The 17,979-nt window shown below is 34.9% G+C and overlaps 3 protein-coding genes across 6 annotated transcripts; 1 reads left to right on the plus strand and 2 right to left on the minus strand.

The window, feature by feature from the left end:
- Positions 1-250: 250 nt before the first annotated feature.
- Positions 251-5,686, minus strand: LOC124301694 (graves disease carrier protein-like). 2 transcript variants are annotated; one of them, XM_046757069.1, is made up of 7 exons: positions 5,347-5,686; positions 4,832-4,924; positions 4,561-4,694; positions 3,905-4,090; positions 3,382-3,538; positions 3,092-3,233; positions 251-2,899 (listed from the first exon to the last, which is right to left on the minus strand). In XM_046757069.1, the coding sequence occupies exons 1-7, from the start codon at positions 5,411-5,413 to the stop codon at positions 2,725-2,727; spliced, it is 954 nt and encodes a 317-aa protein (XP_046613025.1). In that variant the 5' UTR covers positions 5,414-5,686; the 3' UTR covers positions 251-2,724. The 2 variants fall into 2 exon arrangements, with proteins under 2 accessions (XP_046613025.1, XP_046613026.1); XM_046757070.1 differs by lacking the exon at positions 5,347-5,686 and adding an exon at positions 5,224-5,269.
- A 5,481-nt stretch (positions 5,687-11,167) lies between these two features.
- Positions 11,168-14,034, plus strand: LOC124300417 (uncharacterized). Of its 3 annotated transcripts, none has more exons than XM_046754510.1 (4): positions 11,168-11,633; positions 11,714-11,951; positions 12,291-12,492; positions 12,966-14,034. In XM_046754510.1, exons 2-4 carry the CDS (start codon positions 11,794-11,796, stop codon positions 13,155-13,157), a joined length of 552 nt encoding a protein of 183 aa, XP_046610466.1. In that variant the 5' UTR covers positions 11,168-11,633; positions 11,714-11,793; the 3' UTR covers positions 13,158-14,034. The 3 variants fall into 3 exon arrangements, with proteins under 3 accessions (XP_046610466.1, XP_046610465.1, XP_046610467.1); XM_046754509.1 differs by having other exon boundaries at positions 11,774-11,951; XM_046754511.1 differs by having other exon boundaries at positions 11,168-11,604; positions 11,772-11,951.
- LOC124300420 (28S ribosomal protein S18c, mitochondrial) lies at positions 13,285-15,430 on the minus strand. The gene is made up of 4 exons (XM_046754512.1): positions 15,275-15,430; positions 15,095-15,183; positions 14,757-14,967; positions 13,285-13,482 (listed from the first exon to the last, which is right to left on the minus strand). Exons 1-4 carry the CDS (start codon positions 15,345-15,347, stop codon positions 13,391-13,393), a joined length of 465 nt encoding a protein of 154 aa, XP_046610468.1. The 5' UTR covers positions 15,348-15,430; the 3' UTR covers positions 13,285-13,390.
- Between the last annotated feature and the right edge of the window lie 2,549 nt (positions 15,431-17,979).

Raw genomic sequence — 17,979 nt, forward strand, 5'->3', positions numbered from 1 at the left:
ATTCTCTGTACATCAGAATAAGCATTTTTTTTCTCGTTTTATATTCAAAACACATTCAATAAATGGTAATAATACAACAGTTATTTGCAGTTGAATGAAATAGTAGATGTTAGAATCCAATAGTATCATCAAATGATTAGCAAAATGGCATATACATGTAAGTACGTATGTACGATAAGAACGAATTGTGGCTGCTAGACGACACTGTATTCTTCATTTTTCATCAATCATACATTTTTTGCTAAAATTACTACATGAAGGGTACTGCTAGCAATATTATTAAGGGATTTACACAGACGCTGAGAGTATGAATTTTTATTGAATTTAAAATGGTTTTGAAATCTACTTGGAATACGAGTCAGTAGATACATTTTTCACTCACTTCCCAATTAGATAACATACAGTGTACTTGTCAAGTTGAACAATGATTCGATCTCTTAATCTGCATACATCTCTGTAAACAACTTAGTATAACGTCTAAAGTATCGCGACAAGTGCACGTGAATTTTTTTATATTTTTTCTCTCCATCTTCCTTTAATAAACTCTGCTTTTTGACCAACGGATAAGTATGCTACAGATATTTGCACAAGATGCATTTGCAAAGTGACTAATTGACTACATGAACGTGCTTGGTGAAAATCATCGCTTGTTTACGGCTTTCGAAGCCTAGTTTTTCTTTTAGAAAAAAAAAAATAATTCAAAATAAAAGGAAGTCGCTGCCAACTAGTTGCCAACAGTATTTGAACGGTGTTGATTGAATTAATCATTATAACAGTTTTTTGTTGTAAACATACTTGCAACTTAATGTAAGTAAATGGCATAAGAACTGAAGTAATTTCAGGAATTTTAGCTGACTGCACTTGAGAGAAGCATGCTGTTGGCACTACCGATACATAGTTCTAGTAATCGTGCGAAATTTCGCGAATAGTGTCAACCTGCTGAAAATCAGCTTTTCTCTACGTAGTAATTTTCACTTATTCACACTTTCAAGTAATATTTTCATCTTATTCGCTTAACTAAGAAGTGAAACAACAACCTCCGCTCCTAATTATTTTCGGGCATACTAAAAATGCCACACATACTTGTAGCTATACTAATACCTGACTGTTACGCGCTATCGATATGATGAAAATTTGAAACTTGTATTTGGACCTGATGTTAGCGTGTCATCCTTCACATTTTTACTTTTCATTCTCATTAATCTTTACATGTTTATTCTTAATTTAGGAAATGAATAAAAAAAGCGTACAAAATGAATGGAGTCTCTTATAATATCACAATCCCTTGTCAACTATAATTACTTTTTGTACTGACGTAGCCGTTCAAAAGATTCGATTTATTTTTTATTATATTTATATAACCTATTAGCAAAGTGGCATAGCTGGTGAAATTTTACAATAGATTTAGGTATTTACGTGAAAAATTCACAATTTTCTTGTTTTTCGTTACATATGGCTCTCGTAAAATGCATAGATGTTGCACTCGGAAAATTTTATATTTATACACATATTTTCAGTCTCCGGCAATAAGTAGAAGAGGAATGAAAAGGGATCGAAAAGAATATATACATGTATATGAATAAAAAAGATTCCGTATAATATAAGTGATCGGCAAATACAAATAGCATACAATAATTTATCTACATACTAATTTTTGTAATTACCAACAGTTTTTAAAATTTTTTTTTTCAACATGAATTTGGATACATCAAATAGATGTTTGTATAATTTTTATCTTCGTCTATGGTATAATAATTCAGCAATATCTGAGTCAGTTTTATTATTGTGGCAATTCCACATGATAAGTACAACAACAAGTGGAACAAGACCTCGAAATTTGTCATGATTATTTACCTCTTCAGGTTGGGCAAGAACTTGGGAATTCGATTTTGTATCTTACTTATAATCCTATTTCAATAAATTATTGACATATTGAAACACCCGCTTGACAGACGTTTGACATTATAAGTTCAAGCAGCATATGTTCTTTCATTAATACTAATCCATTATTCTATAAAGATTTAATTCTAACGCTTAAAGAAAAATCGTCAATTTGCGATTTAGGTAATGTATGATTATTTATTTAACTTGACAACAATTAATGCTCATTTTCATTGCTGTCAAATTCTCTTAGCATAGAATTCCTGCATAACTAAACAGGTACATTATTTATTCTGGCAATGTTGAAGTAACGTTTTGTTATTGAGTTACAACTCAAATAACAATTCGCTCATAATATTGCCCAAATCACAACTGTGGAATCTTAGTCGTAAAACCCCATTACTTGTGCAGCATTACTGACTTGATAGTTACGTAAAACCTTATTGAATAATGTAGTTGAAAAAATTTAGTCTGACATATCAGAAAAGTTGTCACATGAAAAGAGAGCTTGAATATTTTCGTTCAGTAAGTTTTTGCTTCCTATTACTATATTCACATTCATCAACAATCTTTTCAGACCCATAAATCTAGAATTGATACATTTCACGCACGTGACTCTTTAGATATTATTCATTTTGCTGTATCATTCTTTTTGTAAGCAAATCAGTAAATTTACGTAAACGATTGTGCTTTTCACATTAACATTCATTTATATCGTTCTACTCTTCGTGGATGTACTTATTCACAGATGTATCATCCATTTTTGTAATATACAAAATATAAAAATATACTTCAACAACAATAATCAGTTATTCTACAGTCTCCCTAATTAACACTTTTTATTTATAATTTCATACCTGTATCTAGATCGAGCAATTGCTTCATTAATTCATACGTGGCAAAACTTACAGCTACCATGGGAACAGCTCTAAGATAGTTTATACTCATTCCACGGTAAAGTCCTTTGATGATCCCATTTTCTAGGTAAATAAGCTTCATTGTTGCAACCATTCCCGACCTGCAATAAAATGTAAATAACCTACTAAGTAGATACGATATCACATAGATCGCAATTTTTATTTTTCTTAAATATAATATTTGTTCGTGTATATTATCAATTGGTAATGTTTTATACGCCACTGTTTGATTTTTTTTTTTGCTAACTTTATCTTTGAAAACTCTCATTGTATCGATTATAAAATATATTTACCCAAATTTATGGGTAGCTGGATTCATCATAGCTAATTGCATTCGCCGTCTAGTTACATCTAAGGGATAGGAAACACTTTGAGCAACTGCCCCTGCAAAGCCACCACACAGCAGCTTGGCTGGCAATGTTAGGACTAATCCACCTTTAACAATGAGAAAATGATTGCAATAATTTTACATAAACTTGTGCAAATTTGTATAGGAAATCAATAATTATGGAACAATGGAATTATATTGATTGATGAAAACAGAGGAATTCAATAGTTTGAGACCTTAAAATGAAACATTTACCAGTATTTCTGTTGCATTTGTTGCACAAATAATTTGGTGCGTACTTCATACAGAAGAACTTGAACTTTTCGAAAGAGTAGAATGACAAGCCTGCGTATGGAACCATTCCGCATATTGTAGGCATAAATCCTCTGTATAAAGCTTTGATTCCACCTTCCTAAAATTAAATTTATCTATAGTTGCATGCAGATTAGAAGTTCATTGAAAAACTTGAATTTAAACATATTTCCTTGTCATCAAAATTAAAGTACTGTAATTTATAGGGACACTTGGGAAAAATTAAGCTGCACACTTCTTTTTTTTTAAAAAACCTCAACAAACTTTGATGCATCGAAGCATCAATTTAGATCGTAATTAAGACATTCAACTTTTATTCTACTAACGGCAGTTCGGAATGATAGACATAGCAACTAGAACTTTACAATGGTAAAGAATTGCGAAAATCTTAGACCTCTTCTGTAAAGAAAACTGATTTTTTGCCACCTATCTTGTAAACTAATTAATGCAGAAGTCTCCTTATTACCTGCTTGAAAATACTAGCGGCCGTATGTGCTATTCCAGTGTAAACATGTTCTCCGGTGACTTGAAATGCCAAACGTGCTCTTATGGTATCGAGTGGATACGTCAAAGTTACAGCGGTTACTCCAGCTCCTGAACCAGCCAGGAATTTATCTAATTGGGTGCGACTACCCAGTAATCCTCCTAAATACTGTCAAGAGTTGTTATTCCGTGCGCATCATGTTACATAATTCAAACGTTTATTTCGTTCGTTTCAAATGTTATATATCGTGAAAAATATTGATAAAGATTTATTACAGAGTTCACTGCAGCATTTTCCTCAATTTTTTTTTAAAGAATTTTGTTTCATTTCTTTCCAACTAATTTAACCATGCTCTTCAAATAATTTGTTCGAAAATGGTAAAAAATCCGAAAGTGAAAATATTTTTTTTCAAAGAATCTTGTCCTACTTAATTCAGCAACCTTTTTTTCAATTAAATGGAATGTATAGAATGTATGAGGTTTTATTCAAAGAAATTTTATTTGCAAACCTGGTTATTTTCAACATTTCATACATCATTTCACTTTATGGAGATGAAAATAATAGGTACTAGACAGTGAAAATCACAATGGGATGTAAAAAAAATTGTCAAGAATTCATAGATTTATATTAGACATTACCTTTTTGTATATCTCAAAGGCAGTAAATTGTGTTGCAGCATAAGGAAAAATTCTGACCATTTGTGCACCATTTCCTTTATATAAGGCAAAAAAAGCCTCACGTTGAACTATTTCTTTTAGTCCAGCAAAAACACCTGCCAAACAAAGTTTCTAATTTTTTTTGAAACGTAATACACACAGGGAATTGTTATTTTATCGATAAATATTTGACATATAAGTACTTTGTTACACAAAATCGATTCTCTGTAATTGAACTTGGCGAATACTTTACCTAAATGCTTGTAATGTTGACTGTGTGCTTGTAACAATATTTTTATTCTGTCTAATGGTGCAACCGCAGTTTTCGAACACATACCTGCGACACCTGTGGATCGAAAGGGGCTGAGTCAAATATTGTGGAAATACATAGGTATACATATTCTCTCTTTGGAAGGATTTTTTGAATTATAATGCAAATTTCCTTAGAAATTCTGAACCAAAGTTATGATACAAAGATGCAACTGTGGACTTCTCAAAAACCCCAACAGAATGTTTATTTTTTTTACGTTAAAAAAAATCCATTTTGCTGTAGAAATCTACTGTTGGCAAATAAATTGTAAATTTAAAAACAAGACTGCTACTACAGACAAGTAGTGATCCTCAAGATGATTATTACATACGTACAAAGATTATACACGATAATCATTTGTGACATTCTAGATTGAAGTTCGTATGATGATTATTCAGTTACGTACGATGTATTTTCAAATATTCATCAGTCAATATCTGACAGTTGCAAGGACTTACCGCCGGAAACAAGGCTTTTAAAAACGAACTCGGCGTTCTTTTTCTCACTTTTTGTTGCAAAAGACATTGTCCCTTGTTTCCTGTTCGCTTGCCGGTAACCGAACAGATTTACTACTTCTTAAAATATAAATAAAAAAAAATTGAATGTATGTACATGAACTTGCTGTAACGTATGTTGGAATGTTTAGAAAGCGGGTAAGTGTTACTCGTGCGGACGAGAAATGTCAAGTAGCAGGCTTCGGTATTCGAGTTTTCTCCACGCACACGGCTACGTGTCCCGCGTATTCATCTATTTAGGCAAACACACCGTTAACCACACGAACAGCCCCCCCCCTTGCCGCGCGACAAGCATATATTTTCCAGCAGGAAGCAGTATGTTGAACCCATTTGAGTTGAACGCATGGGTTGAACGTTGCGTATGAATGATGACCCCACTCCTTGATTTAGCATTATCTAGATATTACGAGTTCCAATCATGGAGATATATGACGTATGGCAACTGCAGGAAGGAAGAGAGGGGCGAGTGAAAAGAACTCGTGTTTATCGCGTATCAGGTGGTGGAACTAGCCACTGCTAGCTCTCCAAACGAGTCAAATTGAAAGAATATGCTGTAGTCGGTAGTTACCGACTGAGTAAGGTATTACTTATTTTCAAAGCCAAATTATGTACAGTGCCGAGCTAAAATATTAGCGAACGTTTTTGTTTCATACGAGAATAATGATAGAAAACTTATTCCAGCAATAAGTCGCAATAGAATTACAGAAATATATTTTCTCATATTATTGTTTTGTAAGACCAAATGTTGTTAGACATTAATTGTAGTCAGCTTTGCATATGAAAGTGCGCCAGTTGCGAGTTTTACCTGATAATATTATCCAAATGAGTGACATTTGATTATTGTTACATACCCTTCTGGAGGGTTTTTGGGTGATTTGAAATGCTCGATATCACGCTGAAAACATTAGCTTTCTTGCATTGCCTAATAATTACTAAAAACAGCCAGTTGAATGGGGCTTTTTGAAACTAGGCAAGGGCTGAAGCAGGGAGCTTCGGTATAGGAATTTTCTTCTTATATAGGTATAGGAGTTATATAGGTATAGGAGTTATCAAGCCGGGATCACTATGAACTTAACTTAATGGAACGGAACGTAATGATACGTAACGGAAAGGAACGGAATGGAACTAGAATGGTATGGCAGTAGTGAAGCGGGATTTTCAAAAAGTAGCGACGGCGCAGGTGTTTTAAATGACAGTGGTCATGAGTGACGTTTTGTTTTACTCGTGAAATGGCTCGTGATATCAAAATGCCAGTGGTACGAGATAATTATTTAATGTTCAATTTGCGTTTTGCTGGGCATTTGTACATAAACATGAAAAAAAAACGAACTGCCTTTCAAATTTCTTGCCGCTACAGATAGCCAGGATACGCTAAGTTTCGCTTACCGGTGTGGCCAAAGTAGCATATCATGCATATTGAGCAAAACTACTCGAGTTTTGATTACGGTGTTGAAGCCATTCTACTTGGTACCACAGTTGTCCGAAGAAAATTGGAGAAATATTGCGAGTGGCTTTTGGAACCAATGGCATTTCCGCACTGTGTGGAGCCATCGATGGGAAGCATTTTCGAATCTATGCTCCGGAAGCGTATCAAAGTATTTATTTTTTCAATTACAAAAAAACGTTCAATATCATCCGCTGGCTGTTTGCGATGCTAACTACAATTTCACCATCATCGATATTGGAGTGGAAGAATCGCATAGCGATGGTGGTATTTTTATGATTTCAGAGATGGAAAACGCCTGGCAGAAAAATTTCCACAAGTTCTTCCGTCAAATTTCTTCCCTGGGACAGACATTGAAGTGCCTTTTCTTCTGGTCGGGGATGCAGCATTTCTCCTCAAGCCACGTGTGATGAAACGGTGCGGTGGATGAAATGTTTTGATGTACACAGCGAGCGTCAGGCGTTGGGTGACTATAGTCACCGCTCGGACAGAGCGAGCGTCGGGCGTTGGGTGACTATGATCACCGATCGGGCCGAAAGGGTTGATATGATATCACGGTTGTTTGGGTTATTTTGGTACGCCGATAATAATATGGTTCATGAATTAAAAATAACTAGGTTTAAAACGAATGAACACTGTCTTTGTGCATGTGATCGAAACCGAATCTGCCCGTAAGATTTTTTCTATGTAATGCTACAAATCACGTTTACACATGCATGTAAGTATAACGTATTGTGATTTTATGACAACGAATTTCGTAAAAAAATACCGTAGAACAATCAGCTAAGTGCTAGCAGATTTTAAACACAACGCACAACAATTTTAGCTCTAATTGAACGACGTTATTGTCATGTATTCCTATATATACTATGCCAACTACTCACCAATTGCAATTTGTTGATCCTGGTCGTTCGGTTTTTTTTCGGATTCAAAATGTTATCTGAAGCATGCATATTGGTTTGATTATACAAAACCCACGTTCTCAATAATCAAACTTGTAAACTTGAAAATTAGTCCGGAAAGTCAAAAGTCACCAGGTCAAGGACCTGGACAGCCAAAACCACGGAGCGCTTGTCCTGGAAGTCGAGTTTCACCAGGTAACGGACCTGAAGCGCAGGAACCAGGAGGTAAAGAACCCGGTACTCGAAATCTGCGGAGCGCGATTCTCGTACGTCCTCTCTACTGCGCGGTTGTTTCTGGACTGAGGAATTCGGCTAGCTGATTTTGATCGTCGACGATTACTATAAATCGATGACGTCAAGAGAAAAAAAATTTTGGGTGACGTCATTTTCTGAACATCCGAACATCCGAACATCCAAAATTTGGTTTCGAACTTTAATACTATCTACGATGTACGATGATTTTAGTTTTTAGATTTCAGACAAGAAATACGCACTTTATCTTTCCTGCCGATTCCAAACTCAATCGGCTAGGCCCTTCGATAGCCAGCCGTTGACTAAAGATATATTCTTCAGTTAAGGGTCAGCTAACAACGCTGCCGTTCTGAGACAGTTGGATGATATAAATTTTTGCTCGTACTTTTCAAATGTGTGTTAAAATACACTCGAAGTTTTAAGAAGTTTCGTTCTTTCCCTCCCGATCAAAAAAAAAAATCACCGACAATCACTTTTTTAGGCCGTTAAATCAGGACACTACGTTAAATACTGTCTCATATACGGAGCATCCCATTTCATCCTGATAAAAATTAGCGCATCCGTGATCTATTACAGTTAGTCTGAATTTTTTTCCATACGACCACTTTTCGAAAAACAATTGTGCTTCTTTACCCAGCGTAGATACTTCGCTTGCGACTAGCTAAAACAGCGTTTCGATTCTATGTCTACGAAAATTCAAGATCGAGAGAGCAAATGAAAAGTTGTTGGGATTATTTTGAATATTAATGTTATGGAATATATCGAGCGCGTGTCGAATAGAATCCCACTTCGAAATGAATAATTCTTCAATTTTCATATTATAGCCGTATTCTTGTAGATAATCCAGTTTCTCTTGAGAAATTATAAAATTTATAGTATGCATCACGTATTAATCGTAAATGGATCATATATGTTAATATCGTACACGGACCGCATATACACATATACTTTTAGGTCTCTGTATCATTATTAAATCTGATCTATTGTTATTTATGATCTATGTGTACATTCTTTTTTTGGGTACCTATACTTTAATTAAATCACTGTTTTGCTACAAATTTTGGACGAAATTTATTCTCATTATTAATTTCTTGTATCGCCGACAAGTCGGTAAGTATACACACGGGCTAAGTGCTGGCTTGGTCTTACCATTGCGAAGACTCTGTTACTCCGCACGACGATTTTCGGTTGTCACACCAAAGCTTATAAAGGCAACTGTCTATATTCTTTAGTCAACGCTTCCAATCTCTCCTGGGTTCCCAATCATTTACTAATTCTGTCAGTTGCTCTCTTACAGTTTTGAAAAAAAGTATGATCAATGAGCGGAATTATTTTCTTGCTCTTGTTGACCACTAGTGAATTTGAACTGATTTCTGAGATGAAAAAATGTTTATTCGCTCAAAGCGACAGTGTTCTCCAACTTCTGGCTGCTATCCATTTGGCATTTACCTATCGCTCAAATTTTCACTTTACGAAATGTTTTGTCACATTAAACACATAAAATCATATTACTTTCGACAGAACGGAAGGTCGGACTTTTAGATGATAAATTCGTAAAACGCGAAACAAATGATGCATCAATATCTGAACGTTCTATGCATAAGTTGGCTGCCTCGTCACCAATTCCAAAGACTAGTACAAGCATCGTTGGATGGTGATCTTCGCAGGAAGAGTATCGCTTGGAATTTAACGGACCTACGTATTTCTCCAAAACGGACAATCAGTCCACCACCGGAACCCGATGCCGTTCCAATAACTCATTAACGATGCATATTTCTTGGATGATTACATGAATTCCTAACAAGTATCTTGTAATTTTAACATATATAATGTAACTCATTAACGTTCCACCATTGTCTCCTTTTCACTTCGTGAAATTCTTCTTCTATAACCTAAGTCTGCAAAACCTTCCATCTGTATTTTCCTTGACCGAGATATCGTAGATAATTGATGAGAAATTGGTTATAAAGAATCCGAAAAATCTATTTCTAGGTGATATCAGTCGTTAGTTTCTGATATCCTATATATTGTATTATTACACAATTGGGTCCTGTGGGTAATATCATTATTAGCAGTTACCGGAAAAGTGCTGAAATTTCGGATAAAATAGTATCGATTTTGTCGGGAATACGTATTCCTAAACTCGAAATTCCTCACAATCAACGCGGGCATTGCCGTAAACGTATAATAAAGTGGACAGATATGAGTAGTTATATTCTGGGACACTTGATAATAGTTTTCTGAACAATCTTATGTTAGGGGGTTAGCGGACAGAGTCGCAATCTAACCAGGTAATGTGAGTAGAAGTTGAAAAGAGGAACCTTGATCGTCCTCAAATTTTTTTAAAATCACTTTTGTGAAAATGGTTGTCTGAGATTTATCGCGATTTGTTACAGCATTCGACTCAAACATTAGTAACAATCGAGTCTTACCTAATTTCCAAAAAATATCTCCAAGTAGTATTTTCGTGTAAATAGGTCTAGGTTTTTCGCTGCAAGCAAACTGTATTTTTCAAAAACCACGGAAATTTAACGTCAGGTCAGAAATTAGTTTTACACGTCAACTGCATCTTCTTTCGAAATGAAGATATGAGCGTTGACTCAAGATGCATATTATTATCTTCGGCTAACGGTACGAGTTAAGTATTAAACATATGCACAGAAATTACATACGGTACATACAGGATCAACTGTATATCTTCATCCTTTGATTAACTTTTTCGACTACATCTCCCATTCTTGGCATCAAGAAAAGGTTTCGAGCTCTGTTAACTGTAACCCAGGAGCACGTTTATTGCAAATCTATTTAGATAGTATTATTCTTGTCGATCCGATGGAGTTATATTGACGTTGCTGAATTTGGCTCAAATGAATTTGCGTAATTGAAAAGCATACGGCGTTCACACGGAGTTATATGAAAATTTCAGTCTGCTCCCGTTCGTCATTCCATAGGCATAACAATATTCGACTCTGTATTATCTGGGTACACACGGTGAGCGATGGTAACATCAGTTCTTGTCGCCTCTACGTACCGACCGCTTGCCGACTTGGGTTGCGCATGTGAGGAAGAACGCAGAGGGCGCTGCTTGACGAAGAATTTATCTCATCCATTTTCCATTACGAAAAGTCCCATAAGACTATCAGTCTTTATATGCCTTCAGTCGACGGTTACTGTAACTATGTATATTAGGGAAAATCGCGTATATAGAGATCAGTGGGAAAATCGCGCACTTCTCACTTTTAGGAGTGTTTGTAACTTAGTAAACCATGATAAACAAAACATACTCTCATTTTCAAAAGACGACTCCTTGCAAGTCATTATAAAATTGCGCAATAATGATGATTTCCCTGGTGTTTAGTTTTGTTGACGTTACCAAGTCAGCCTTGTATTTCGGAATGTATTTCGAACCGAGTGCACCTCGCAACGGCTTCGCACACTTTTCTTGATCCACGAATTACGAAGAATGAAGATTAAAAAGTATCACGCTTGAAATTTCGACACGTGCAGGCACATGCACGCAATTCGCACAAACCTACTTCCCACGTGGTAGAAGTGTTTTGATCATTATTGTCACATCGTGGATCACGGGCAACATACAAAAAACAGTCAGCTGCGAAATCGAACGGAATTCGGTATATAGACTTGCCGATGTATTGTCTTGACTGTCTAGTTTGTGAAGTCTTATTGCAATTTGTTGTTTATATTGTTGCAGTGGGTTTACTATAAAAGGGGAAGACAATATTTTATTACTCTTAATTAATGTGGTTTGCAGGAAAGTAACGATTAGTTATTATGGACAGGCGGCACGGATTAAATACGCCTTCTCCGTTGAGAAATAGCACGGCTGCGAATCGACCCTTTCGATCACCCTTTCATACTATTCTCAGCCCATGTGATAAAGTCAATCTCAACGGAAAGCGTGTCAAGGTTTCAAACGTTAGATCTTCTCCGTAAGTTTTTTGTCGATGTTATACATCGCAAATAATCATTGAATGTTGCACTTGAATTGCAACTTTCTAAAAGCATAAATGTAATTTGGATCAATTGACAAATTTCATCTTTTCAACTGTTTCATATAATAGTAATGATAAAAATTCCGATAATTAATATCATATAATTGGATAACACAGTTCATGGTATACGCGTATCTTTGTGATGCGTACATACGTATCTTATTTTTAAAATACAATTTCTTCAAATTTAGATCTGTATGACATTTGAGAGTTAACATTGTGGTTAACTGTCACTGTCAACCCTAATTTATAACATTTTTATTATTACAATTCAAGTTCATGGACCCCAAAGAAGAGGACTAGTCATCAGCCGTGTTTAATGGGGAAAAAAATTTGCTTAAAAAATGAATACGCACCATCAGAATGCGACAAAGAAAGATCGATTACTGAGGATGATCTTAAACAAGTCAAAGAAAGAATCTGCGTAAAGAAACAACAATTAGAAAGTGTGAAACGTCAGTTGTTGTACGAAAAAAAGGTCAGATTTTGGAATCCTATTACTTTGATGAAAAAGGGATACTATTGAAAAATATTTTCATGCTGTTGTTGGCAGTATTCAAGTGTTTGCCCGTTGATATTCTTAATTCTTTGGGTTGGTCGCAGCCAAGCAGATACTGTACACATATACTATACTAGTTGCAAAAGGTCAACTGTAGCTAATAGAACCAAAAAAAAATTTGTCTGTGTTTGCGATTCTAAAAATATGTCTTGGAATTTTAGAAATTTTCACTATTTGAAAGAAAGCTTATCTGGAATAAGTCACATTACCCAACAATTTGAAAAACGTAATATTGTAATAGTTGCAAGTTTATTATATCCTTTCATTTCTAAGGCAATTCGTTTGGTTACTTTTTTGAAATGATCCAAACTTGAAGTACATATTCCAAAGTATAATTAATTGAATTAGGTAAATAATATGTGTATAGACATAAAAGCATATTTTGTTTTTAGCACGAGGCACATGATTTAAATGATCTTACGGAAAGATGGCTGCGAGGGTGTCAAGAAGCGCTTATGCAATTCCAGAAAGATATTAGCTACCACAGCGGAACTGCTGTAAGCATGCCAGAGCTTTTGGCGCAGTTAGGGATTCCGCCAAAATTGGTACAATATTCAGTTGAAGATTGCAACTTTGTGGTGTAAAGACAGACATTGATTGTTGAGATTCTTTGTATCCATAAAATGGTCAGGATGAGAACATTTGTGAACGATATATTCAAGCGATAACCAACTATATATCATTAATTTAATCTGTCGACTGTATTGAGTACTTGTGCAGCAGCATATTGTGCTACAAAAACATTATTTATTTACATATTTTCGTACAAACTGACAAACTTTGTTTATCAGTTTCTTAAAGTTAAGTCAAGTATTACTCAATAATTATGGGGCCTAAATGGATGATCCGGATCAAAGAGCTGGGGGTCTTTCACGTACGTCACATCCTTGAAGTAGTAAGCCATGAAACCTATATTTTAACGTATAGAATTATATTCATTGACTGAAGTAAAATTGGAGAGATAATCGAAATAGATGAAATGTAATTCAACCAGAGATGGACCACAAAGTACCCTTAATATAAATTACTATGATATATTCATTAACAGTATATAATGTCAAGCTAGCCATCAACATATTAATCAAATTATTGCAAAAATAAAGCATTGCTAATCAAAATAATCGACTTGAGCCTATGTTGCTGAATACATCAATGCGTCCTACAGAAAAAGACGTATTTTGGTGGGCTGGATAGATAGAATGTATTTCGCCGGCTAATTTAGAACGGACATATCTCAAAAGATGCTACGAATTGTGTATAGAGCTTTGTGTACACTTGCTGTACCATCTTTTGAGATATGTCTGTGCGATCTGGCCCACCAAAATATGTTCATTTCCATAGGAACTGTTGACATAGTTACAAAAAAGAATTTTATGTGGAAGGATATTACCATACACAAGTAATCGATTGGGTTTTTAATAATTCATACAGGTTGAAGTAAGTAAGGCTACTGTAACGATGCATGTTTAGGAAAAATCGTTGCTTCAAACCTTTAGGAGTGTCTGAAGTTTAGCAAATCATAATAAACAAAACATATTTATGTTGAAAATATGTAAATTTGAACAACTGGTGAATTTACATATTTTCAACAAAATTCTCTCGTAGATTAATGATTTGCACACCCGCATCTCATTTATTAGACGGCATTGCAAAAAGGGTAAACATAACATCTACACACTACAGTCTCCTTACATCGTGCATGCAGAAAAGAAATTCTTACTCAAAACATATTTATATTTGGAAAAGCTAACTTCTTAAAAGTCATTCTGAAATTGCACAATAATGAATTTCTCCCTGATGATTCGTTATGTTAATGTTACTAACTTCAGTCTCGTATAATGCAAGGTGGTTATTCAAGCTAAACTAATTCTGGAGAACTCTGAAACATTAGGGAATATATATCCTTTGCCAAGTGTTATATCACGATCTGTATCATGCTTTTGTCAATTTTCATTAGTATGAACAATACGAATAAATGGGAGTATTAGATTTCAACATTTTGGAACTTAATAGTTTTTGATATATTTTACAATTCATGTTTAATTTTTATATCAGAAAATCTAGAAAAATTGGAATTTGGTTTTTGAGGGATCTGAGAAAGACTGAAACTATTTAATCCTCAGCATTTAAGGCGCTAATAATCTTGCATAATGATATGAGGTATTTCAATATATGGTACTAACCAGCATTTTGTGCTTTTAGAATCTCATGTTCAACTTTTGCCTGTTTACTCTTGCACAAGCCAGTTATGTGGCGTCCATAAATTCGTCCTGTGTAACGGCTCTGGAACTGGGAAAGCAGTCTTACGTTTTTATAATCTGGCTCTATATTGTATTTGCACAAAATACATTTGACTCGCGGCTTCTCATACGGATTTTTTTCCAACTGCACTGGCTATAAAAAGAGACCATGTTAGTATACAAAAAAAATTTGTTCTTGTTTTTTCTGATCTCTAATTTTTCTAAACTGAACAAAATATTAGGGTACATTGAATACGAAGATAGTGATTGAGACAACTTACAAGATCTGCCTGTATTTCCTCGTTTGAAATCTGATGACTTTCAGCAGCTTCGTGTATCGGTCGATGCAAAGTACGCCACAATATTTTTTCTATAAAATAAAATTTCTGTGTGTAGGTTATATTCTATTAACAAATATTCTCAAAAGTAAATATTTTCTGTCCAACATTTAAACAACGTACTTGCCGCACCAACGAAACTTCTTGTTAGGACGTAACTAGACATTTTGTGTGTTTGATGTTTACAAAAAAACATATAACATTTAACAAATTTTCACAAATCTTGCGTAGGAATAGCAAGAGGCGCTCATGGCCGGCCATAAACTGTGTGCAATCTAGATCAACACGAGGCTGGCCAACCAGGTGTAGAGCGAGAGAGATAGATTATAATGGTCATTTTCTCTCACTCCTCCGTCGTACTTTCTGTATAATGTATACATGCGAAACCATATACTTTGTTGCGTCTACACGCTGTACTTAAATATCGATAGATATCGGAATAATCGACTCCAATAAGAAAAGGGTTTCATCATTATCGAAAACCTTCCTTTTTTTTCTGCCGCCGTTCATTGTTGCAGATCTAAAAAATGATTTAAAGTGATACATAAAAACATAACCTCGGCTTTTTATTGGATATTCTCTACTAAGAAATCGACATACCCGGCTATACAGGATGTCCCTAAATTGGGGGACACCGACCAGCCAGCGTGATACCTGACTGAAATCCAACTGAGAATTTCTTTACCGGAAGCTCGTCCGACGCATAGTTTTTGAATTACAAGCGATAGCTCTAGGCCAATCAGAGTGCACCATTTCATCTGGATTTGCCGCCACGGAAATTGCTGTTTTGTTCGCTGGGTGAATTATTATTATTCGTTTACAAATTAAATATCGGCACCTCCCCTCTCTCCCTGCTGTACCCCTTCTCGGGCGCTGACCTCGGTATTGTTGCCACGGCACACGCTGCCGGCCGCACACCCGCGGACGCACACTCGTGTGTGTGAAAATAAGCGAATGCCCAGCTATACAATACTACGAAACACACATCTACGAGTGAAAATAAAAATAAATCTCCAAATAAATCAGCGGATTTAAGATTTAATGTTATAAAACACTTCCAATCATCGATGTATGCATAAAACTAGAGATTTTAGATGATTGATATGCCGTTAGGGTTCATAATTAGTCATTCAATCAATCTGAATTATGCTTTCCGAACATTTTTTGTGTCTTTGCAACATAATTTTTCCACTAGTTTGAAATTCATCATTGACATCCGATTTTTCAATAATGCGAGGGAAAAATAACTCGCTGAATTGACGTGTCAATAGGTTTGTAAATCAATTACGATTCACCTGAGTTAACACAAAATAACTGAATAAATGAGAATTCACTGAATCACTAAAAATGATAACCGAAATCATGAGAATTATTCGAGATATAACTGAATTAGGAAGAGTTGTAATAAGTCAAGTTACTTTGAATAACTTTAGATTCGTGCCAAAATTTTATGTTTAGAGAAAAAAATAATTAAATTCAAATAAAAAAGTAATTTTAAATCAAGAAGAAGAAAATTTCCAAATACCTGAATTCAAATGAAGCAATTTGAATTTAATAAATCTATCCGAATTTGAGGAAAAATAATATTTATTATTTGGAATAGAAAAATGAAGTCGAATTACATGAATAAATTCAATTAATTCAACTCAAAAAAATATGGTGTCATTCAAATTCCCAGTTATTTCCTCGTCGATTCAATGTGGGTCTGGAGTGGCAAGTAACGTTCAAATTGTTGAGATCAATGCTAGTGATGGCCACTTATCTGAGAATAATCGATGTATCGATTAATCGATTTCAACAAAATAATCGGACACGGCTCGATTGAATTGGTAAAAATTAATCGATTTGGTAAATTTCTGCGTGTAGTCTTAATATCAGAAGAGATATTTTGATAATTCATAGTCTTATTCAAAATATTTTTAAGTTTGATAAATTTTGAGTAATTGATACTTAAACCACATAAATCGATACTGTATTGCATCGTTCGTGTGAGTAAACAAGCGGTTTAAGGCTGACCGTGAGCCAGCCCTCGAACTTCCCGTTTTCACACTGCAAATTCAAGGTTCATGGAACAAATAAATATTAATTTCCAATTCCAATTTTCCAACTACGAATTCAGAGTCGTGATTGACGATTCAAAAGCCCTCCCATATCATATTACATAAAAAAATATTACGATTTTTTTTATTTTGAACCACTAATAATGGATCGACCATCATAAATATTGGAAATCTGACCTTGGATCGGTTAGTGGTGACCGGAAAAATGTCCACTTACCAATTTCTATCAAAATCCGAATATTTTAAGATTTTGTTTCACCATGTGAGTTCGCCATTTCGAATGTTTCAAATCTAACCTCAGATTCGTGATCAGCGACCCCAAAATCCTCATGGTACCAATTTTCATTCAAACCCGTGAATCCATTCTCAATAATATGTGAATTTCCTTTTTTAAAAATTACCTCAATCAAAGACATATCCGATGAGGGGGGATACCAACAAGATTTTTCATAAAATAAAAACTTCTAAACATCGAATTTAAAATCGAAAAGCGATGAGTCTCAGTATCCCTTCGTGCTTTCGCAGCCTATTTTGCGACGAAAAATGTATTTTATAGCCAGACAAATTAATGCTCGAATTAAATGGGATTTGGCAATTTCGACAATGCTTCATTTTGCCTGGAAACATCTTTTCTTATACCCGGACACTGCCGAATTTCCGAAAGAAATTTCGATTATGTAGACAGAAAGAAGCATTTTAGGGCATAATATCCTTTCACGGCAAAGAAGGAATGAATTCAAAGACATGAAAATTTAGATAAACCAACTG

This window comes from Neodiprion virginianus, chromosome 3 (assembly GCF_021901495.1).
Source record: "Neodiprion virginianus isolate iyNeoVirg1 chromosome 3, iyNeoVirg1.1, whole genome shotgun sequence".
Lineage (NCBI taxonomy): Eukaryota > Metazoa > Arthropoda > Insecta > Hymenoptera > Diprionidae > Neodiprion > Neodiprion virginianus.

Bases quoted from the DNA above. Each gene is read 5' to 3' on its own strand.
- LOC124300417 (XM_046754510.1), top strand. From the start codon at position 11,794: ATGGACAGGCGGCACGGATTAAATACGCCTTCTCCGTTGAGAAATAGC. The intron at 11,952-12,290 runs GTAAGTTTTTTG...TTACAATTCAAG, and splicing joins TCAAACGTTAGATCTTCTCC to TTCATGGACCCCAAAGAAGA. The intron at 12,493-12,965 runs GTCAGATTTTGG...TTTTGTTTTTAG, and splicing joins AGTTGTTGTACGAAAAAAAG to CACGAGGCACATGATTTAAA.
- LOC124301694 (XM_046757069.1), bottom strand. From the start codon at position 5,413: ATGTCTTTTGCAACAAAAAGTGAGAAAAAGAACGCCGAGTTCGTTTTT. The intron at 4,925-5,346 runs GTAAGTCCTTGC...TTCGATCCACAG, and splicing joins TAAAAGCCTTGTTTCCGGCG to GTGTCGCAGGTATGTGTTCG. The intron at 4,695-4,831 runs GTAAAGTATTCG...TTTGTTTGGCAG, and splicing joins TCAACATTACAAGCATTTAG to GTGTTTTTGCTGGACTAAAA.
- LOC124300420 (XM_046754512.1), bottom strand. From the start codon at position 15,347: ATGTTTTTTTGTAAACATCAAACACACAAAATGTCTAGTTACGTCCTA. The intron at 15,184-15,274 runs GTACGTTGTTTA...TTTATTTTATAG, and splicing joins AAGTTTCGTTGGTGCGGCAA to AAAAAATATTGTGGCGTACT. The intron at 14,968-15,094 runs GTAAGTTGTCTC...CTCTTTTTATAG, and splicing joins AGGAAATACAGGCAGATCTT to CCAGTGCAGTTGGAAAAAAA.